This window comes from Phaseolus vulgaris, chromosome 9 (genome assembly GCF_000499845.2).
Source record: "Phaseolus vulgaris cultivar G19833 chromosome 9, P. vulgaris v2.0, whole genome shotgun sequence".
NCBI classification, from domain to species: Eukaryota; Viridiplantae; Streptophyta; class Magnoliopsida; order Fabales; family Fabaceae; genus Phaseolus; species Phaseolus vulgaris.
In genome coordinates, this window is record NC_023751.2 from 25,506,485 (window position 1) to 25,530,230 (window position 23,746).

Here is a 23,746-nt window from a genome sequence, read left to right on the forward strand (position 1 = left end):
TTAAGAAAACAATTGATAGTGTATGATTCTAAGAGGTTTAAGCTATTGATGATGTCATAGAAGACTTCATGGTATTCGTCCACTACGTTGGTCTGTAGTAACTTCACCATTTTTGTCATGGGATCTACAAAACATCCCCAAAACATTCTCTAACCAAAGCGATGTAAGTTTTCCAAGGTAGTAAGGAAAAGTTGGTATATTTCACTATTGTTGTATGTCACTGAAGGACACGTCCTTCTAGATGAATAAATGGCTAATTGAACATGTACATACCCCCAATTACAACTTGATACATTCATACCAATAATTGTTTGTTTAATATTATATTAAGACACATAAATCACACCATAACTCGATTATAGATTACTAGCGGTTATAGGTTACTATTATAAAATCAATTTATATCTCATGATAATTATTTAATGTTTTTCTTAATGGTATGAGTCCAACAAGACCTATAAATAGATGATGACTCTCTCAATAAAGGGACACATTAAACTTTTCATACTCTTACTCACAAATATTTTATATTCTTATTGACATAAGCATCGGGGAGTCTTTTGTAGGTGAACGTCCCTTCTCTCCTTGTGATTGGTCAACACTACAAAGCTTGGTCCACAGAGAAGTCAGCTCTTCTCCACCTCTGAACTCTCTTAATCCATTTTTGGTAAGAACATTTGGTGCCCATCGTGTGCCTTGGTAAAACTTTTCCCCAGGAGCACCATAACAACTAGACGTACCTTATCAACATGAGTTCTTCACAAAACAATGTGACCACCCAATTCGAGGCTATCCTCCAAAAGAACGAGGAAAGCATGCAAAAGACAATGGAGAAAGTCCTTGGAAAAATGCATAACAAGATTGAAAGGGATATAGCATCCCTGAAAGAGCAACACAGGGTGGAAGTTGAACAAAATCGAGATAAGATACAAACTTTACAAGATCAATTGGTGGCAAGAAATGACGACCACACTCAGACTGGTAGGAATCCTACCCAGTATACGACAAAGTCCCAACAATTATCGCTTGAACCATCTATTCAACAAGGACATACTTCTCCTTGCACATATACTCCCAGATCATCTTGGAGGGAGACTTGTTATGCTCCAACTCCAAGATCATCGTGGAGGGAAACTCGAGGACACGAGCAAACACCATTCAAGGCGGTACTGAATCCTCCTCTCAATGAAACGATGAAAGCTAATCTAGAAGGTTTCCACCCCTTTACCTTTGAGGTCATGAGAGCTCAACTACCCCGAAAATGGAAAGGGCCTAGGTTGGAAAAATACAACGGGACTTCAGACACTGAGGCTCACATCAAAGCACATGTGACTCAGGCGAACTTGTTCTTAGGTAGCATGGTCGTACATTGTAGACTCTTTCCAACCACGTTGATGGGGGTGGCCTTAAAATGGTACTACTCCTTGCCCAGAAATTTCATTGACTCCTTTAACGCACTTTGTGCATGATTCTTGGCCAGATTTGTTGATTACAAACCAATGGTTGCGCGTCGACTTCATTGCACAATGTGGTTCAAGGTGAAGAGAAAAGCCTGGACAATATATGACATGATTTGCAAAAGCAACATTAAATATTCCTGGCCTCCATCTGGCTGTAGCCATGCACACCCTACTGATATGATTTCGTTAGGGGAAGTTCTTAGACAGCCTTTACGTGGATCCTTCAGCCAACATGGATGAACTTCGCAGCCGAGCTGCTTGATACATCAATACTGAGGAGAATGTTGATGTAAGAAGAAAAAATAATGAAAACCTCGAAAGTTGCCACTTCGGAACAATATCCCACAAGAAAACTAAGAGATTTGAAAATTATACTCCCTTGAATAGAAGTCGGATCGTGATTTTGCACGAAGCATGCAACCTCAGGTTGGTGCAACTTCTGCCTCTGACAACCAGTCATCCATCAGCTGACTTGACCAAGAAATGCAATTATCATCAAAACATGGGCCACATTATGGAAGCATGCTTCAAGGTACGATATCTAATCGAAGAACTTATCCGATCAGGTGCTCCTAGACATTTCGTATAATAGCCATAACTCGATTTTGGAGGACACTCCCCAAAACATCTAAGAAGGGTTTTTTCCAAGTAAGGTTTTAATGAGACTTATTCTTTTGAAATAAAGTTCTTTTTTACACATAATGGTTTACAATGATACTTATTGTAAGCTATTATTCGATTTCAAACGAACATCGGCAAACTTCATCAAACTTGAACCAAACGGTTAATTCACAATCCGAGTTCAAACGAACATCAGAAAACTTTATTAAACTTGAACCAAATGGTCAAGTCACAATCCGAGTTCAAAAGAACATCAAGAAACTTTATCAAACTTGAACCAAACGATCAAGTCAGAATCCGAGTTCAAACGAACATTGAAATTTTTATGAGACTTTAACCAAACGGTCAAGTCAGAATCCGAGTTCAAACGAACATTGAAAAACTATATCAAACATGAACTAAACGACCAAGTCACAATCTGAATTCAAACGAACATCGAGAAACTTTATCAAACTTGAACCAAATGGTCAAGTACTATTGTTCGAGTTCAAACAATTATCAGAATAATTAACAAGCATTACTCTAAATCGAAATCAATGTTTGACATGTGCTAAATCCAAACTAAGCTTGTTCATCCTTCAAATTAATCCACCTGTATGTCTTCTCAGATTTCAACACACTATACTCTTACTCACACACAAATATTTTATACTCTTATTACGCATCAGAGAATCTATTGTAGGTGAATCTTCCTTTTCTCCTTTCGATCGATCAACATTACAAAGTTTAGTCCACAAGAAAGTCATCCCTTCTCTGCCTCGAAACTGTCTTGGTAATAATAGAACCTACACTAGCGCAGAAATGCTAATCAAATGCGGCTATTTTACATTTACAAATGCGGTTATAGAGCCGCATTTGATCAGCACGCAGTTGTAAATCAGAGAAATACAAATGCGGCTATAGAGCCGCATTTGTAAATGCGATTTACGAATGCGGTTATTTGAAATAACCGCATTTGTATATTCTTTTGAATGAGCTCGCATTTGTATATTCTTCTGAATGAGCTGGGGTTTTAGGGGCACGTTGTTGGTGAAGAGTGGAAGGGGAGAAGAGGAAACACGGCAGCTGCGGCGAGTGCGGCGGCGGAAGCAGCGAGAGCGAAATGCGACAGCGGCGGAAGCAATGGAAGAGTACACCTTCAAAATGCAGAGCGAAACCCATTAAAAACGAAAGCAATATGGAAAGCGAAAGCCATTGAAGTTCAATGCAGTTGTTAGGAGCAATGGAAACAAGAGAATAAGGGGCAATGCAGTTACGTACCTTCGAAAATGAAGAACTTCGCAACCAGAGAAAACGAAGAACAGATATGAGCGCAAACGAAGAATGAACGAAACTGTTGAGCGCCTAAAATTTTTAGGGTAAAAACCATTTACAAATGCGGTTATTTAAATAACCGCATTTGTAAATCAAGCTTTTTGATTTACAAATGCGGTTGTTCAAATAACCGCATTTGTAAATCAAACATTTTGATTTACAAATGCGGTTATTCAAATAACCGCATTTGTAAATCAAAATAATTTCAAAAATGCCACCGCGTTTTTTACGAATGCGTTTAAGCGCTGAACCGCATTAAATAAAGAGTATTTTTTTCTTATTTTTGTACTAGTGCTATCATTAAGTGTATTATCAATGAGAAAAAAATTCTCAACTGATCTACATTGTCACCATTGAAGTTAGGAAAGTAAATTCTTGGTAATCTTACCTCTGCCCATTTTAGAATTTGATTTGTCTAAAGAAGATTGGCGAATGAGTTATTGCACCGTTTCCTTTAAAAAATCATTGAGATTCGTTGAATGGACCCTGCTAATTCAATTAGTCTAACATCGAGAAGTGTAAAATGACGTTCCTCCATTCTTTAATCACCACTGCATTACTTGTAGAATCAGCTATAAGTTCTCGAGTAGAATTGTCCAAGACTGATACCAATTGTTAAGGAGAGTGCAGCTAGGGTTACAATCTGGAACAAGGGAGCGCGAGAAGAAAGATTGAGAAAGAACGAGAAGAAGAAATCTAGGCACAACACACACAAAGATTTACAAAAACAGAAGTCCAACGTTCAGACTTCATGAGATTTATTGATGTAAGAGAATTTACATAGCATTATTAGAAGAATAGTTTGCTCAATCTGTTCTTTATACAAGGTAGTTCCTATATTTATAGGAATTGGCAGTTAAGTTTTAGACTAAATACCGTACAGCACATAACAGTTTTGCGTTCAATGGAAAAACATCCTTATGTCGTTTCTTATTCAACAGAAGTTTGGACGAGAACGAGATTCAAATCAACGAGAAAGGAAATTGTCAAATGAGTGGATGCAGTCTTGGATAAGGAATGAACGCTTGTTTGGGTCTCCAAGGGAAAACCAAACACACCCTAAGTCCCTGGAATCTTCTATAGTTAGATCAAAATCAACCTAGTTCTTGTAGCAGGAAGTAGCAACTGCTTCCTTAAGTGACTTGGTTCCAGAATGGTAGGAAACTGATGAGCATGGTTGAAGGACGAGATTGTACAGATGTTACAACGAATAAGACCGTGTCACATTACTGGTTACAGGTGTTAAAGAAATATTTGCAGTTCTATAACACCAAATTTAAACATCATCTTTTTTTCCTACAACAATAAAATTCCATTTAAGGTTACTTCCGGGTTTAGGTAATAAAAAATGGCTCTGAAGAGGAATAAGATTACATTTACTTTGACTTTATAGAGCCACCTCAGTATACAAATTCTATATCCCTTGAATTGCCTTCACCATCAAGTTTAATCGTTAATAGTCCATCTTCTGGGTTGTAGGAGAACTCCTCCTCCTTCATGTCTACTACACAACGCTTTGGTCTAACGTTGGAGTAGGCTCCAAAACGGCCACAACCTCTGCCTTGGACTTTTACTATAAACTGTGAAACATCCATGTTGCAGTCCAAGGCTTCTACTGCTCCTCCCGAATTGTACATGTCAAGCAATCCTATTGGTGCAAAGTGCACATCATGACCAAACACCTGTTTAGACACACATGAACACTCTTGCCCGTTAGATACTTGGTAAAGATGGTTTTTCACAAAACGTAGATTGCAAAGTAGGCCTATTGAGTACTGACCCTTATTGGAGATACTGTATATATTTCACATTGGAGTGTCTCCAGGGACGTTTCAAGTTTTCCTCTGTGAGAAACCATGGAAAGTAAGCCTGCAGTATTGTACAGTAGTTAGTTTTGGCATTTCTAGAGAAATGAATGTGTTTTAGGTTCTAAAAGGAAATGAAATGTGATTAGTTGATGCAGGAGTTTTCACCTGCATTGAAGGCATATACTATGCAACTTCCACTCCAATTTTCTCCTGCAACTTCTTCAAGAAATTCAACATCAAGGGGTCTCACTTTCCCTGAAATGGTTATGCGCAAAGGTGCGGCTTCCAACGATTTCAGTGGCCAGCTTCCTGCTCCTTGGCAATTGAAGACGCCTACCACCCCGGTCAGTGCATTCAAATTCCAAATTTTCAGCAAACTGCAAAATAGTCAGTAATATGTTCACTGTTCAGTAAGGAATGAAAGCGCAGCAGAAAATTCAGGCCATTCTTAGAGACAGACAGTAACTTGTTACATACCTTTTACCATCCATCACGGGGTCTTCAAATAAACAATCTCGAGTAGGACGGCCAGCAAATCTTGCTCTCAAGACTGATCCATTAGGTAGCACTAGCTTCTTGAGGATTTTAAAATCATGATTGCCGGGCTTGTCACTGTAATATATCAAATTTGATAAAAAAAAATTTTTTCAAACTTTATTATGATTAAGAAATTGTTTTCAAAGGGGGACCAAGACTTCAATCTGATTTGGTGCCTTACCTTACATATACTGCACAACCACCAATTGCTCTTGCTGCAGCATGGAACTCCGCTGTCTCGTGCTTGCTCTGAAATAGAATCATTAATTAATCGTATCAAGCGACTCATTAATATGTTCATACATGAAACATTTGAACAAGCAATGAGACGGGAATATTACATGGAACATGTCCCAGTCTGGCACAAATATCTCTCCCAGTAGAAGGCTGTTAAACGCGACAGAGGCAATGTGTAAGGTTTGAAATGTTGGTTCTCTTGGCATGAAATCCTCTGATGCTCTTGCTGTTGCACTCTTCTTTGAACTGAAAATTGTGAACGTAAAATAAACTAGTCAGAAAAGGGATTCAAACAAGATTTTGGATTGTACTTGCCTCTAATTAGACAGACTGCAAACCTGTAAATTGAATCCGAGTTGTGAGACATGCAGCAAATGATGTTGTTGTCCTTAAAGTGCCTTGTTACAGATTTCTCTAATGCTTCTTGATACCGTTTGGTCAATGAAACACGACCACCGTACCCAGAACCCAACGTTTCCATCAAATTTTGGACATCTACTTTGATTCCATCCACACCACAGCTGGCAAGGTAACTGTGGTAGTCATTGTAAAAGTCATATATATTTTCTGGGTCAATGATTCCCACTCCATATTTTTCAAGGCTGTCCATGGCTATATCTCTAAGGTTCCCTGTGGCACCAGGTGACTGAATTGGATAGGCAAGCTTTGGATTATATTTCTTCATTGTATCTGATGATGGGAGTACACCTCCCCAATAACCAGCTAAAGCATGCCACATGTAAACGTATCTAAAGAGTGCACCATTATATTCATGGTCAGTTCATAAGTTTCAATGTGGTAATGGAATGGTATCTTTATGGGATCAGACAGCTTACTTTACATTCGTATTATGTTTGATAGAGTCAACAAAATCGTGGAGATTGCTGCAAGAATTGTCAGAGCCTGCATTGATGAACTTTTTGTTTTCTTTGATGTCTGCTAGTCTGGTTGCAAACCTTACAGTTCAAAAAAGATGTGAGCAGATGACTAAAAGAATGGAGGAAAAAATGTGCGGCCTCGACTGAAAAGAGAACTTACTGGGTTCCCTCGATCACTGGTTCACCTTCTTTGTGAAACGTATTGAGGATCTCTTGCCATCCATCATCAATGATGATAAACTTTGGCGAACAACCTCCATTTGAGAAACTGTGATAACAGGCAAAATCGTCATTGTCATGGATATCTTCAAAATTTGCAGGCCATCTATCAATAGGTGTACTTAGTTAAAATAGTATGTATGTAGTATACCTTTGAAGGCCCTCTTTAATTCCTTGTGGACTCACTTCAGTGTAAAAAGCATCCCAAGTGCACCATCCAAACCAGTCAAGATGTGCAGGGATCCTCTTGTTTTCAAGATGACAGAAAGTCCCTTTGTGTTTCTCCAGTATCCTATGCCATTGTAAATTGAAAATTAACATTTCCTGACTTCTAAACAAATAAGTAGTTAGAGACTAAGGACATTATAGAACAAGAAGCATACTTGATTGAATCCCTGATTAACTCAAATGGATTGTCCCCTGAATTTACAAATACTGCTTCCAGTGATTGGGAAGTTTGAACACGGGCATCTCCTGCAGCATTCAAAATCTAAAGTCATACTCATATTACTATCAAATAGCTGAGCTGAGGACGATAATAACGGGAAGGAAATCAAATAGTAAAAACTGAAGTAACAACCGCTTTCAGTGCAAAACTGGAGCTGATTTGATTGAGTTCCTTGTAAAGTTGCGCGAAACTGTCCATCCAAAACAGGCAAGAAGAGAATGTAGGAAGTTTTATCTGTAGCTAGCTCTTCAGAATCAGAAGAAAGCTCATCCTCAAGTGAAGATTCTTCTTTTGCTTCCAGGAGCAGCAACTGAGTTTCCTTTGGAACATCACTGGCAGATCTCCCTAGACTTGGTATCATCCACCAGATTTTGACTCTGAACAAAGATAGCAACTTATATCCCCTGCATTTTTTTGTTTTGTTTTCCAAAATAAGTTCAGTGAACAACTCTCAGAGTTTGGTGCAGATTTTTCATGTAGTTGGTATATGAAGTAAACTAATAATAGACACAACCAGAATTAATTAACATACAAGCATAATCTATCAGAATTTATTAACAAACAATCAGATCGAGCATTCTGAACTACTTAACAAGGTGTATAACACGTCAACATGATCATAGAAGTTTGATATGATTCTAGAAGCATTTGGTGAACGTGAGAAAGCCAAACAAAGAAAAAGGTGAATAATATCAGAGCCTCACTGAAGAATTCCAAGATCGAAAACATGACGAGAACTTGAAACGGTTGAAGTGGCACCCAAGAACGCGGACTCTGTTCCGATCGGAGAAACAACAACGTTTCCGGGGACATGGGACAAAACGGTCTTGCCCCTCACCGTAAGACATCCGTCACCGTTGGCGCCGCCGTGACAGTCATATTGACACAGAAAGGTTAAAACGGTAAAAAGTACGTGAAACAGTAACGTGATAGAATGATTTGAATTAATGAGGATGGAATTTTGAGTTGCAAGGTTGGCAACAATTTATAGTAAGTTGCATGGTGGTGTCATGGTGGTAAGGAAATGATGATTTCATAATCCATGGTTTAGATATAAATATATAATAAAAAAATAAATTTATAATTAAAAATATAAAAAGTATTAAAATAATTATATTAAAAATTGTAATATAAAATATATAGGTTGTATCTGCTGACGCTGGGAAGGTGAAGAAAGTTGATGACTTGCCCATGATCGAAGTCATTGTAAACGGTTGTAAGGTAACGAAGATAAATTTCGATCCGTACGAAAGAAAGACGTAGTGATCTAAACACTCTCTGAAATAGAAATGTCTGTGTGAAGATGCGTGTGGTACCGAAATTCTTTGTCAGGTAAGTTTTCGATCCGTACCAAAGGTAGTGATCTGAGCACTCTCTCAGACAATGAAATAGACATGTGTGTTTTTTCTTTGAAAATATTACTTTCATAAAGTGTAAATACACACTTTGCAAATTGTAATCACAACTACAAATGTAATACATAGTACACTGTAATTTTAAAATTATTTATCTCTCATATTATAATTTAGTGAAAAATTATGAACGTATCAATACTTTTTTAATATATAGACCACTAATAAAAGTTCAAAATGATACAACGATTTCATTGACTTGACATATATAAAAGTGTATTATTTTAAAATATAGTTGTAGAGTGTTTGTTTCTAGTGAAATTTTAGAATAATAAAACTTTATCACTACTAAAAGACGAAATACATTTACTTAATATCACTAAAAAACAAAATATTTATTTATTTTTAACATAAAATTATAATATATTATTATACTATTAAAATTGGTTGTTAGACAGGAGTTTCTTTTAGAAGTATGAAAATAATCCTTTTGTAAAGTTTATCCGTTTCAGAGATTTTCTGTTTGGCAGATGGGAACAGCTATGATCAGTGATGGACTGTGAAAAAGTTGAACGTGGAAAAGTTGAAAATTAGCACAAGTTGAAGCTGAAAGGTCCTTAACCTAATCCGTGCCTCGTCAATGATGAGTCAGCTTAATATAGAAAAACTAAATATATTTTTAATATGTTAAATAATATAATGGATTGATCGAGAAATTTTATACAAGATTAAATAAGTACGGAAATCATATAAATAACTCAACTTTATAATTCTTTTTCAATGTGATTAAGTTAAATTTTGTAATATTCATAAATTTAGTTTTTTCATAACTTCTATCCTCTTACTTATGATTAGTGCCAAAAAAATTATGTCTTTATATATATTTTTAAATTAATAAGGATAATTATTCAAATATTGAATAATTTACAGTGCGTGTAATTATTTTTAATATTTAGATATTTTTATTTTAAAATATAATTTCAATATATTAAACATATAAAATTAATATATATATAATATTTATCAAGTGATTTATTAATATTATATTAAAATTAAATTGATATTATTACTTGTTATAAATATTTTGTTAACCTAATAACTTATTATTTATAGTATACATATAGTTATCATAATATATATCTTACAATAGAATAATTTCTTATATATTTCATTTTAAATATTATAACCCTATAATTTGATGTTGGATATATCAACCCTCACTCTCTATACATACATTAATTTATTTATATATAATAGAATCCAGAATATTAATGAATATTTTATTTATCTATTTAATCTAAAATTTCATCGAATTTTTATTATTATTTATATAACATATCATATTAATTTAATAATATCCTTGTGGTTGTTACTAAAACCATCCCCACATGTTCCAGAATCATTCACTAATTATCATTTCATAATAATCAATGTCATGTTCATATTAATGATGTTAAATCAATTTACATCGTAAATACAGTAAATGAAATGACGAGTATTTAAATTCAAACAACTAATTATAGATTATTCAATTTAACAATGAATTTTAGAACCAACAAGGAAGTGATGTTTGATATGACTTCACTATTAATCCTCATTGGAGGTGATGTGATGCATTATTAGAGCATTATTGAGCGATAGATATAGGAAATATAGGAAGATAAAATAATTTATTTAGATTGTTTCTTGTTTAAGGTGAGAATATGAAACTTGAACACTTTCCTTAGAGAAAAGAGAATTATTTTAACATGTTTAGCTCAAACTTCAAACCCTAACTTGAGTGATGAGAATTATCACTTGATTTTGTTAAACAGTAAACTTCATCCTATTGTATGTTGATTCTGAATGATGATATTCTTTAACATCATATCTTATATTTATCATTGTATTATTAACAATAGTTTCATAAGGTTTATAAAGTTTATGATTAGAAAAGTAGACATATTTCTTATAATATTCCTCTATTATTTGTCCATTAACACCACAATATGTACAAACTTTGCTATTTTTACTACCTGTACTTCCAAGAAAGTTTGTACCCCCTCTACTAAAAAGACAAATTATTATAAGAAAATCTATTTTTGCGAAAATATTATTAGTATCTAAAACAATTTATATTATTAATAAAAATTTATAAAATAATTTTTTAAATTGGTATCTAACTATTAATTATCAAGGTTTTGGTTACTAACTAACTATGTTATAAATTAGTCTCCATTAGCCTTTTAGAGACTAATTTAGAATAAAAAGTATTAGTAGTTAAAATTTTGGTAGTTAATTTAGATATTAATTTATAAATTATTTTATAATATTTTATTAATAATAAAAATCACATTAAATACAAATATTTTTTTAGTCTCTAAATTAGTATTTGATTTAGTTAATACAGTGACTAATTATTTTTATCTCTACATTTAATTACTATATAATTTTTTTTTTACAACTAAAGTTGTAGTAGAATTTTCGTCATTATACGAACTATGAATATTATTCTGACCTCAAGTCTCTTAGAACAAATATTAAAAATCGCTTTAGAATCCATACTAAAAAAAAAGTTAAAAAAGAGAAGGTACCAATCTTGATAATAAAAAAGAAACGAGATACACAACAAAACTCCTTAAGTGAAGAGTTCATACCATAGTGAATGATATGTCGTGAATGAAGAAGAAAGCAACAAAAGAAAATAGAGATTACTTCTAATATTATGATCTAATACTGAGAAGAGAAAAAACTCTATACTTATAGATAGATAAACATAATTAACTATGATAACTAACTCTAATAAGAAATAATTAATATATTAAGAAATTAATTAAAGTTAATTATATCTTTCTTGTTTCATCTTAAAATTTGCCCATACATGTAAGTTATTAGTCTGAGTTTAATTAGAAGTAATCCATAAAAGAGTGTTATCAATGGGATGGGCTAGGAAGTAGATTAAATTAGTTAAAAAGGTATTCGAACGAAAATTAAACTAAATTATTTTAATAAAAGATTATATTTATAACTAATAGACAGTTTCAAAGTTGGATTTATCCTTTGAAAGTTTATCCACAGTTCTTACAAGATAGTGGACCTTACTCTCAAGAGTTTTACAATTTTCTCAAACTTTAGAGTCACACAAGTAAGAGGAATTTTTGCAATGCATTTAAGGATTTTCAAAATCAGTTTTTGATTTTTTCCAATTCTTCTTCAAGAGTCTTGACTCTATTTTCAAGCCAGTTATTCAACATTTTCAATCGGTTGTTTAAGAGAGTCAATCAGTTAGCTTCTTCATGAGTTTCTTTAAAAGCTTGAAGTAATTGACTATAGTTTTCAGCATTTAAGAAGGCACAAGAACTTACATTGCTTGAGCTGCTTGAATCATCATCTCCTTCAGCCATCAAACACATATTGGTTTTTTCATCTTCACTTGATGAGGAGCTTGATGAAGAGACTTCATTTTCATCCCAAGCAATATAGGCTCTTTTTTATTTCCCTTTCTTTTCCTTATTGCTTGACTTCTTTTCCTTGCCTTTTTTATTTGGGCAATCAACTTTTATATGCCCTTGTTCTCCACAACCAAAACAAGTGTAATTGTTAGAATTGAAATCACTAATTTTCTTGTTTCCATACTTTTCTTTGTTGGATTCCTTGTTGCGGTTTCTCTTCAAGAATTTGTTGAACTTTTTGGACAACAAACTAAGATTTTCTTCCTCACTTTCATCACTTGAGTCTTGCTTATTCTTGTGTTTGGCAGCTTTCAAAGCAATGTTCCTTACATGCTTGTCTTCACTTTCTTGAACATTGAGTCTATTCATCTCCAACTCATGTTCTCTAAGCTTTCCAAACAAGGAGGTTGTAGTCAAAGATGTCAAGTCCTTTGATTCTGAGATAGCCGTGACTTTAGGTTGCCAAGATCTATCAAGACACTTAAGAATCTTGATGTTCAACTCCTCTTTGTCAAAGATTTTTCCAAGACTCATTAGATGATTGACAATGTGAGTGAATCTCTTTTGTACTTCAGCAATTGATTCTCCTTTGAGCATTCTGAACATCTCATACTCTTGTATTAGAGTATGTTTCATTGCTCTCTTCACATCATTTGTTCCTTCACGGGTGACCTCTAGAGTATCCCACATTTTCTTAGTAGATGCACATTGTGAGATCTTGAAAAATTCATCAGAGTTCAAAGCAGAGGTTATGATATTCTTGGCAATGCAATCAAACTTGGCCTTTTTATTTTCAGCATCAATCCATTGGGACCATGGTTTTTCAATAGAAGATTCATCCTTTTCAAATTTAGGAATAAAAGAACCATTTTCAATTGCATCCCAAATTCCTTTATCAAGAGATTCAACAAAGATTTTCATTTTAACCTTCCAAAACTGATAATTCAAACCACAAAACAAAGGTGGCCTGTTAATTGAGGCACCCTCCCCAAAAGGTAGTTTTTCAGCCATAGAAAAAAGATTTTAGGATCAAACTTGAATATTTTTCAAGTACCAAGCTCTTGATACCAATTGTTAGAATATATGGCCTTAAACAAGATGGAGGGGGGGTGAATTGTTTAAAAGGGGTTTTTGAAAAAAATTTCAGGTTTAATGAAGTTCTTTGTATAAATCCAGAACAAGAATCAAGTTAGCCAAGAACTCAAGCAGTTATACAACAATACACAGAAAACAATTGGTTGTTTCTTCGAAACAATCGGTTATTTATATCAGTTAAGCTTAAAACATAATTTAAATGAGTTTAGGGTAAGAGAGAAACACACAAACAGTTTATGCTGGTTCACTCTTAAGCCAAGAGCTACATCCAGTCCCCAGAATACCACTGGGTAATCCACTAAGCAATCAAACCGGATTACAAAACACAAACCACCAAAGTAGTGACCTTGAACCCTTCAAGAAACACACTACCTTTAACAAACCACACCAAGAGTATTGATCTTGAACACCTCAAGAACACACAATACTCCTTGGCAACACAACACTAGAAATACAGTAGTTTTAGAAGGATTACACCTGATCACAGTACAATCTAAATTGAATACAATTGCAATCCTATTCCACTCTCTATTGAAAATCCAAAGCTTGATGTGAATCTTGAAATCTTAGAATCAAATCTGTTAAACTGAATTTCTCAAAATTGTTTCTTACTTATTTGAAAACATAAACAAACCATTTATATTTTTCAAAGATTGGTCAAAGAAATTAATGAAGGAGTGTATTCAGTTAGAAAACATTTAAAACAGATTCACCATTCAAAACATAATTTTGTTAGGATTTTCAAAGAAACAATCGGTTGAAACCACGAATCAACCGATTATTTTGGCTTGACAGTTAAGTCAACCAAACCAAAACAATTTTCAACCTTTTTCAAAACTCCCAAGACCAAAACAACCGATTGATTCGACAAAATAAAAGGTTGTTTTTCACTTAGTTGGAAAAACACTTGATTTCAAAAAGGTTTTAAATCACATCAGTTTTAGATTCAACAAAGGAGTGAATCACATTCTATTATACCCAGATCTCACCCAAACATAGCAGCAACACTAGCCTTTCATCAAACACCTTGGATTTGGATTATTCAAAGCACATGATCACTCTTGATCTACAGTATGGTCACAAATATAGCAGAATGCATTAATTTCGTGCTTAAGAGAACTCGTTCCTTGTCAATTTTTGCTTTGGTTAAGGCAACTTTTGAAAAAACAAAAACATGGTTTGTTAAACAAGACTTCAAAGAGACATCATGTTACGTGCAAGTCATTATTATCCAGAAGATATCAAAACTTACTCAGAAAAAATCAACAAGATTCGACTATGTGTTTTGTGGAAAGGTTTAATGCAAATAATTCTGGATTTGATGTCCAAGAATTAGCCACCCCCCAACATGGTCGATGACCTCAGTCATATACAGTTATATTAAATGATTGGTGGTGTGATTGCTTCCCTGCCGTCATGTTATTGTTGTTTGTTCCTCTTGTCATCATTGATCCAATTTACAACCTCCACACGATTAAAAAGGAATATCATCCATCCCGTTTGAAACGAGGTTATTGCTCTACTTATACTGGACCAAATTTCATACCTGACCCCCACATGCGACGCAAAGAGTCGGGACGACTAGTTACAACTCGTTTGCATAATGAAATTGATCAACAAATTCATAACAAGGCAAAAAAATGTTCTTACTATCGCAATGAAGGTCATAACAGAGGAAATTGTCTATTTAAACAGTAGAATCATCCTTTGTAATGTTGTTTTCATAAAATATTTTAATATCATCTTCTTTTAATGATTTATTCAATAATTTAATTTATTTTTTAATATATTTATTTTAGCATAAATACATGTATATTACTACTTTTTATATATTATATAATCTATATATTATATAATTGTATCGATCCTAAAATTTTTTAAATTTTAAATTGTATCTAACCTAAAATGTAATTCACAAACATAATTTAATTTTTTTAAAAACAACAAAAATATTTTTAACTTTAACAATATTTAAAAAATAGTCAATATTTTTAATTTATCACACAACTTATTTTTAACCCAATTTATTTAAAATATTTTATATACATTTTTAATATATCAAAACTTGGTTTAGGGTAAGTTTATTTTCTGTGAAAAAAAAATCATTTTAATTCTTCAACTGTATATATGATTTTCTTAAATAAAACAAAATTAAATTTTTGTTATTATTTATAAAATAAAAAATTTCAAAACATTGTTATTTAGTTCAAGTAATTTTTTTAAAAAAATTAAATTATTATTATATACATATTTTTATTTTAAAAAATATTAGTTATTGTTCGGGAAAGAAAAAAATTCAACTAAAGTTGCGGGCTAAATTGGTACTTTAGTTTAAATAAAATACACCAAAGTTATCAATCCAGTATATAATTTCTTTACATTTTATTTAAACTGATAACTTTAATTAAAAAAATAAAATAAAATGAAGTGACAAATTAATGTGTTTAATTAATGTTGTATATGTCATTGACAACTTTGACCGAGAGATGTCCATTTTTATAAAAAAAAAATTGTATTTGTCTACTTTTGTAATTTTCTTATTAAATTACACATTTTGTGTGAATAATTTTCCCTATCTTTCACCTTGCTAAGACATGGTCTTTGAATCTGTGATCACATATAGCAATAAATTTTGGGCTAAAGACAGAGAGAACGTTCACTATATCCAAAATAACGTGTTAAAAAAGCCTGCACAAGAACCTTCAAATTATTTTGCTGGCATAGACTTTGATCTAGGAGCTTCTAATCCCTGCGGAATATAACTATAGGTTTTTTTCGTTTCATAAATTAGCATTCCTTTGAGGTTTCTCCCTTGAGAAAATTTCTTCTTTAATTACTACTCTGGAACACCATTATTGAACAAAGACAGGCCTAGGCGTGTCCAAACTGAACCCACTGAGACATGCTTGGAATTCCACCATTGACAACCGTGAGCATGTAGTAACCAGAAGGTGCAACAAGGGATGATGGTGGGGCTTCCAAGACTGCAACCACCCACCCATCACCACTTCTCACCATGCTCCTGCACCTCAGCTTCAGCATCCTCTGATTCATGGAAAAGGAATGAGTGGTAAATGGTGGTGCATAGGCACTGAACCCCATCACATTGCTAGGCCTCCTCTCTAGGAAGAACCTAACAGTAAACTCTTTCCCATACTCAATTGCATGGCTGGTGGCACCAGCATATTGTATGGTCAAGTTACTAGGCCTCCAGGTATGATACCTCCTTTCCATGTAGTGTGGAACAAAAGCTTGAAGTCTTAGTTCAGTTGGGTATGCCACATTGTGAAAGGTGTACCTCCCATGAGGGTTACTACCCGCAACCAAGACCCTCCCATCAGGAAGAAGAGCTGCTGATGAGTGATACATTCTGGCTATCTTGGTGGACATAAGGACTGTGAACCTTGCTCCAAGTCTTTTCTTGGGGCTGTAGAGATAAGGTGCAAGAGAAGCGTTTCTAGCATTGTCATATCCTGCAGACCCTCGCTTCGCCCCATTTATAATTAGGATGTCACCTTTAGGGAGAATCAGCATGTTGTGTAAGAGACGTGGCTTTGGCATGTGCTCCATATCCCACTTGTGCTTGTTTCCTGTGATCACCATTCTTCCACATGATCTTAACCCTACCAAGAATCTTCGCTTAGCAGCAGCTGTAAAGGCTCCAGTAGATGAACCTCCACACACCATAACTTCCACCCTTTGGAAGTTGTCTCTATGGTCCAATGGGAGTATCACAGATGAGCCTGAGCTTGGATAGTTTCTTGACCCTTCTCCCGGAATCCGAGGGAAGGTCTTGATCACTTTGTTTCTTCGCAAGTTGAGTAGGATGGAATCGCGGTTGGCGAAAATAAACAAGTTTCCATCTGATGAAAGGTGGAGGAAGGGGTATAGGTTGTTCCCTCCTTCGTTCCTGTCATTGGTTTGGTGCAAGAATGGAAGGTCAAAGGATTTTTCTCCAGGACTAATTTTTGGTACAAATTCATATGTTAAAGCTCTTCTTCCACCAACAACAACCACCCTATCATGTTCTGGTAGTAGCAGACTAGAAGCATACCACCTCCTATCAGATAGTATTTTCTTTGATTGCATCCAGTCACATTTGTCATTCCCACAGGGCCTAAAGAATCTGATCCTTTTGGCACCTCTGTCATTTCCACCCGTTTGTAAAAGAGTACCATTGCTTAGGAATGAACCAGAGGAACACCAAGGATCAGTGTCAAGCCTCAGAGGCCTCACTTTATTGATACTAATGTCATACTCCACAGCATGAGCATAGCATGTGGAGTCCATTATATCATGGCTGCCTCTGGTGCACCTGCCTCCATTGAAGCGTTTGCGAAGTTCGTAACTGGATGGGCCAGCTCCTGTTTGATCAAACATTATGACAGTGTTTCTGTAGGTTAAAGCCACATGCATGCCAACCACGCCAGTGCTCTTAAGGAGCAGTTGCCACTGCCCTCTCCTCCCCTCAGAGGGTGTCACATTGGCACCATCGCTGAATCCAAAACAAACCAAGAAAAAAAGGGCAGTGATCATTATTTTACTGCAAGATGGGAAGAACATGTTGAAGGCGATGGTTATTAGACTCGAAGGGAGAGTCCTTTTGTAATACTGCGTTTTGCTTGGAGCCGACATACTTGGCACTCATGCACTTGAAATGGTGCAATCATTTTGGCTGAAGTTAAGTGAATCTTGAAATAACATTTTAAAATTGTATTAACCTTAAAACAATACAACTTCTCTTTCTTTTGTATGCATCACAATCTTTTAATGTGGTATTTTTTAAAGAGGGAGAACATGATAATTGTTCTTTAAACTATAAAGAAAAGGGCATCTTAGTTATATTTAGAATGGATGTTACATCATCTCTACAGCAGTTTTTTTTTGGTGCAATTATTTTTTATTTTTAGAAGACAAAAAAAAGACAGTTAAATTTGAAATAGAAATATTTCTTTTATACAGTTAAAATATTATATTTTCTATAGAAAAATGTTAATTGTTAGTAAAATATTATAGTGGTGTAGCTTTTGTCAATCACAAGACAAAAGTAGTGCTTTTTTTTCCTGCACCAACAATTTTTAAAATGACCATTTTATCCCTTCCACAACTTTTTTCCAAAGCACACTCTTCAGAATTCATGAAATACATTGTTGAACAAAATTTTCTGGAATAGATATTCAAAAACAAATTTTCCAGAAAATGTTTTCTAGAACCAGCTTTTCATAACACTAGAAAGAACTTTCCAAAACAAGCCTTTTTTTGCTCCTGTGTAATCTTCTCCTTCTCTTCTTCTACAGCAGTGATGGTGCAGCAGCAGCAGAGGTGGCAGCAGCAATGATTTAGGTGCAGCGAGGGAGAAGGAGAACTATTCATTCATTTCACCCAACTGTATGGGTGCAGGTTGAAAATCGAGGGGTTGCAGGAAGCAAAAGCCCAAAAGTAGTCTACAAAATGTGAAGATAAGAGCCAACACAAGTAAACTGAAAGCCCAAATCCAAATGGATTCTAGGACTGGTAAACTTAATTTTCTTCTTTTGGATATACACAGAAATATCCATTTAATTAATCAAATTCCAGAGACAGGAACTTGTTTCTGTTATTTACTTAATCAGCCCCTAAAGCAAGGGCCCTTTTTACTTTTGCAAATGTCAGAAAGTCTTAACTCATTGTGCTATCGTTCACATTCTCAGCACGTGACAATTGCACGTGGAATAATGGCGTGAGAAATTAACTCAATGGAACAAACAAGAGATTCATAACATAACCATGAAAGAAGCCACAAGATCTACAGGTATGAAATATTATATTGATGAATTGCATAAAATGAATATAGTAATAACGCAAATCCAACTCCAGTATAAAATGCGCTCAAAGCATAGACTTAAATAAATAAATAAATACCAAAAATATGTACAATGCGAAGGCACTAAGCAAATCGTTTGGACTCAGCCCCCTTCCTCTGAAAACCTGGTTTCATACCTCAACATGAAAAATCATCTAATAAAGTTTTATTCTAGTATCAATGGTACTCCTGCAAATGGGGCACAATTCAAGATCTTGTCCACACTCACAGCATGTCTGCAAATTAATAAAAGTGGCTCATAAAAAAACTAGTACTGTAACTAATAGGCATTCAGTTATCTTTTCTATGTGAGAATCAAAAGCAAACTTCTCTGGATTCCTTACCTGATGCCCGCAACCAAAAGCCATATCCTTAGGATTGGTGAGGCAAATGGGACAAACCTGCAAGGATTACACAACAGAATAGTTTACTTGAGAATTTGAGTGTGCATTAAATCATGTATATGAAAACTTACTTTTGAGTGCCAACGTGAACAACAAAATACACCTTTGACAAGTGCAGATCATTCTATAGCAATGACTGCAAATAGCAAGAGAAAGAGTGGACATACCTGATTATCAGAAGCAGAAGTTGCGGGAGGATTCGAACGAACATCATGTCTGCTAGATGGTGCACTGGGACGAAAACTGTTCTGACGGGATGTTTTCGGGGAATTGAAAGATGCTGCACCATATAGAGGGGGTGGCAGAGGAACCCTGTCGACATCTTTCCCGCTTCGAGTGCTGTTTGAAAAGTTATACAGCTCATAGATGGCTCCATAAACGGATAATGTATTCAATGCAGCAAAAGCCTGTGAAGAAAAAAAGAATTCAATATTTGTTACCCCAATGTATTAAGCTCTAGTGTTGCCTTGTACTGGGAGGGTATTTCCATCAAGGCCGCCAGTGCAAACTCAGTTTCCTTTCTGGACCGATCCATGTTCTTCGACATTATTTCTGTGAAATTCACAAACTAGAGAAGAAGGAAAAATAAAAGAAAAAACATTTTGTCATTATTGTGATCATAAACAAACCATACTTTAAAGAAACAACAGAACTGACAAGTTTTGAACAGAAGATACATGCCTGGAAATTATCAAATGCTCGGGCAGGGATGTTATCGTCAAATTGTTTCATCATATCCCACGGCCCATCTCCAACTCCAACTAATATGATTGACAAGGGATATTCACTGGTAATAGACACATTTTTTATGATGACAATAAACACAGTTAGAAATCTCATAACCATAGAAAGGAATAGACAACACAGACAGCTAATTACCTAGCTTTCACAATAGCTTCTACAGTTTTCTTTTCTTGTGCACTCAACTGCCCATGCTCAATGTCAACACTTCTCGTCACCTGCAACAGGTTGACACTATTCAACATCAATTCATTTAACATACCTAGTCTCCTAATACTAGATGAGAGTCAATGATAAACATGACCACACCATGTCAATATGTTGCTATGCTAAATATCATCTCTAAGATTTTTTATAGTTCGTTATGAAAACTACAGCTGATTCTTTTTTTTATTTCAATTAAAAACCAAATCTTATTATGACTAAACCACAGAACTTGAAGAGTGCATAAAACAATGCTTAAGAGATAAAAGCATCCAATTTATCCATAATCTAACCTTGTTTTGAATTATATACTGCTTTCTTGGGTTATTAGTTATTACCACTAGGGGAAAAGGTCCTATATGCCGTGGAGAGGGAAACAACAAACTTACAAGTAATTCTTTTTTTACATAACAAAGCCTGATTTTCGTCTTTATTTAGGCCCCCAAAAGAAAATTCTCTAGCTCCACCATTGACTATAACTAATGTTTCATTGACTTGGTTACCTAAATAAGAAGTGTTAAAGTATTGTAATATTTAAGGAAGGTCTAAATGTTCAGCACAAACATACAGCCTATTCCTCCATGAAAAGGTAAAAACATCAATATAAAAAACTCCTGCTCAATGTGTGCACACTATTTGGTGTAAAATTTGATTATTTGATCTCAAGACACAGTTATTGAGTAATAAAAAAATTATTTGTCTAATTCAATTCAAATAATTCTCAACCTGCCCATCGGCTATAATCACTAAGACATGGTATTGGCCTCCACTTTGCTCGACTATAGTGATTGCCATCTCAATGACTGGAGCAAATGATGTTGGTCCTGCCAGTCAAGGGCAAAAAAATACAATAAGCAAAGAGCTAATAACAGATACAGTAAGAGAAATTGAATTGATGTTTGACCAATGTTCCAATACCTGCAAGCTTTAATTGAGGGACCAATTCCCTATATCGTCCCAACACTTCTTCAAATCCTTGACAAAATCTCTCATCAGGATAGAAACTAAAAACTTCTTGATCATGTGTTGATGCTGCCATATGAAAATCCCAACACAGTATAACTCACGGGAACATTATACTAGATAGATGAATGTAATTTACAACAATGGTTCTTATATTACCATCTCCGAAACCAAAACAGGGAATTAAGTTATCCTCATCAAAGGATGATAGTGTTTTCCCAATGATAGATATAGCTTGTTCATACGGATTTTGTTCATGACCAATGTGATGCAGGCATCTCCTTTGAAATGACCTTGCACCTAATACAGAGTCACATTATGCATGTTAACACAATTACAAAGGAGGGGATATGAAGGTGGTTGGTCGACAAGGGAAAAACCTGTCCACTCATTGCTCTTGGTAAAATCAATACCAACAATGAGATTAGAAGATTCTAGGCCAGCATTTGCTAAAGCTTCAGTTACCTTAAAATATGAAAAACTACTTCAGAATGTCACACGTCAATATGAGAATTTCAAATTATTACTGGTGCAATACCAGAAGTCAGCATAGTAATCTAACATTTACGTCCTTCAGAAAGAGCAATGGCACGAACTATGACAATGTCAAGATAACAATTACCGAAATTAGTTACAACTTATTCTAAGCGATTCGAGACCTGAACTGAAATAGGCTCTTGTTTTTCAAACCTAAGAGCTTAAATTCAAAATACAAGGACAGTTGCATTGCATGCATTAAGTGCAAACAACAGACTATACAAAAACCAAGAACACCCAAGACCCAAGCTTCTCCGTTTAAGCAATTTCATACATTGAGAATGAAGGAGCATAAAAAGTTTACCTGGTCCAAGCTCTTATAATTATCACCTATCCTTGAATACTTCCCATCTGATCTCTTTCCTTGCTCTGGAGCAGGACCACCACCATTGCTTTGGGATGAATACCCGTAATGCCTCACAGACCCTTGATCTTGGCTTTGTGGCAAATAAGGCGATTGATACCGAGGGAAAAAATTTGAGGACGAACGTTGCCTAGAACTCCTTCGTTTTGAAATTGATCCGCCCATAAATTCTCTATCCTAAACAAACCCAAGAACCCCATTTAAGCATTCAAACCAAATCCCTCAGAAGTCAGAACTGTTCTTCTTCAAGATATCTAAAAGAAACGTTAACTTTTTTCTTCTAATCTGAATTTAATCCACTCACATTGGTTTCAAATATCCTCCTATACCCATTATCTTTCTTTGTTTTAATTTTCTCTAACTCATGCCAATTTTCAAAAAGAACCCTACTTTGCAAAGTTAATACCACCCCACATGATAAATTGAAAGAAAAAAGGTGAAACGAAAAGTGATACCTTGGAGGGGCTGAGAGAGGGTGAGGCAGTTGGAGTTGAAGGGCATTAAGGTGGAAGGTGAAGGTGTCAGTATCAGGGTGGCAGTGACTGAGAAATGATAAGAATGGATATTGTTTTTGTTGTTGGATTGATGAAGATGATGAACGGTGAAGGTTGTTTCCTCGAAGTTTCTCTCTCCTTCTTTCTCTGTCACTTCACCCACTTTGGGCAAAAAAATAAACTGTTTGGTGCTCAGTTGTCCTACCTCAAACCACGTTGCCTAATGGGTTGGTGGTTTCTACATTTCATAATAAAGATATTTTTATTTTCTAAAAGAACAATTACTTTAGCTGGTGTTAGGTTTAAATAATCATATCTCTCAAATAATTTTCTCCAAGACAATATCTAGTGTTACCTTTAAATAATAAGATCACAAACACTCACTACTTGATGCTATATCAGTGTTGGATTTAGAGAATATTTGGTGAGAGACAAAATATTTCTTATTTTTATTTTATATTCTGTTTGTACTAACATGTTGAAGTAATATTTTCCTTTTCCTTTTTATTTTCAATGTTGATTAATCTTGTATAAATTTCAAAAATAGAAAATAAAGTAAAAAAAGGAAATGAAAAATCACTGTTTTCTTTTTCAAACATTATATCTAACTATCATTTACTCTGATTCACCATTAAACTCTTTAAAATATACTATGAAATTAAAGAAAACTTATTACTCGCAGAATATATATTACCTAAAATATAGATCACTGAGTGTGTCATTTATTTTACGTTATCTTGTGTTAATGATATTATTTGCTTTCTTTTGGTGAAAAATTGTTACTTATTTCCTTTCTT

At 34.6% G+C, this 23,746-nt stretch overlaps 2 protein-coding genes and 1 pseudogene across 2 annotated transcripts; all 3 read right to left on the reverse strand.

The window, feature by feature from the left end:
• Positions 1-4,596: 4,596 nt before the first annotated feature.
• On the reverse strand, positions 4,597-8,519 carry LOC137821313 (probable galactinol--sucrose galactosyltransferase 2; annotated as a pseudogene).
• A 7,608-nt stretch (positions 8,520-16,127) lies between these two features.
• On the reverse strand, positions 16,128-18,163 carry LOC137821025 (aldehyde oxidase GLOX-like). The gene has a single exon (XM_068625434.1). It carries the CDS (start codon positions 18,033-18,035, stop codon positions 16,272-16,274), a length of 1,764 nt encoding a protein of 587 aa, XP_068481535.1. The 5' UTR covers positions 18,036-18,163; the 3' UTR covers positions 16,128-16,271.
• A 1,023-nt stretch (positions 18,164-19,186) lies between these two features.
• LOC137821026 (E3 ubiquitin-protein ligase RGLG2-like) lies at positions 19,187-23,171 on the reverse strand. The gene is made up of 12 exons (XM_068625436.1): positions 22,911-23,171; positions 22,396-22,632; positions 21,935-22,019; positions 21,714-21,854; positions 21,510-21,623; positions 21,318-21,415; positions 20,526-20,605; positions 20,328-20,433; positions 20,087-20,214; positions 19,814-19,985; positions 19,587-19,643; positions 19,187-19,478 (listed from the first exon to the last, which is right to left on the reverse strand). The coding sequence occupies exons 2-12, from the start codon at positions 22,618-22,620 to the stop codon at positions 19,398-19,400; spliced, it is 1,287 nt and encodes a 428-aa protein (XP_068481537.1). The 5' UTR covers positions 22,621-22,632; positions 22,911-23,171; the 3' UTR covers positions 19,187-19,397.
• Positions 23,172-23,746: the final 575 nt, after the last annotated feature.

Coding starts and splice junctions, on each gene's coding strand:
- LOC137821026 (XM_068625436.1), bottom strand. CDS start 22,620: ATGGGCGGATCAATTTCAAAACGAAGGAGTTCTAGGCAACGTTCGTCC. Junction 22,020..22,395: donor ATTATAAGAGCTTGGACCAG/GTAAACTTTTTA, acceptor TCATATTTTAAG/GTAACTGAAGCTTTAGCAAA. Junction 19,644..19,813: donor CTTCTGCTTCTGATAATCAG/GTATGTCCACTC, acceptor TAATCCTTGCAG/GTTTGTCCCATTTGCCTCAC.
- LOC137821025 (XM_068625434.1), bottom strand. CDS start 18,035: ATGTCGGCTCCAAGCAAAACGCAGTATTACAAAAGGACTCTCCCTTCG.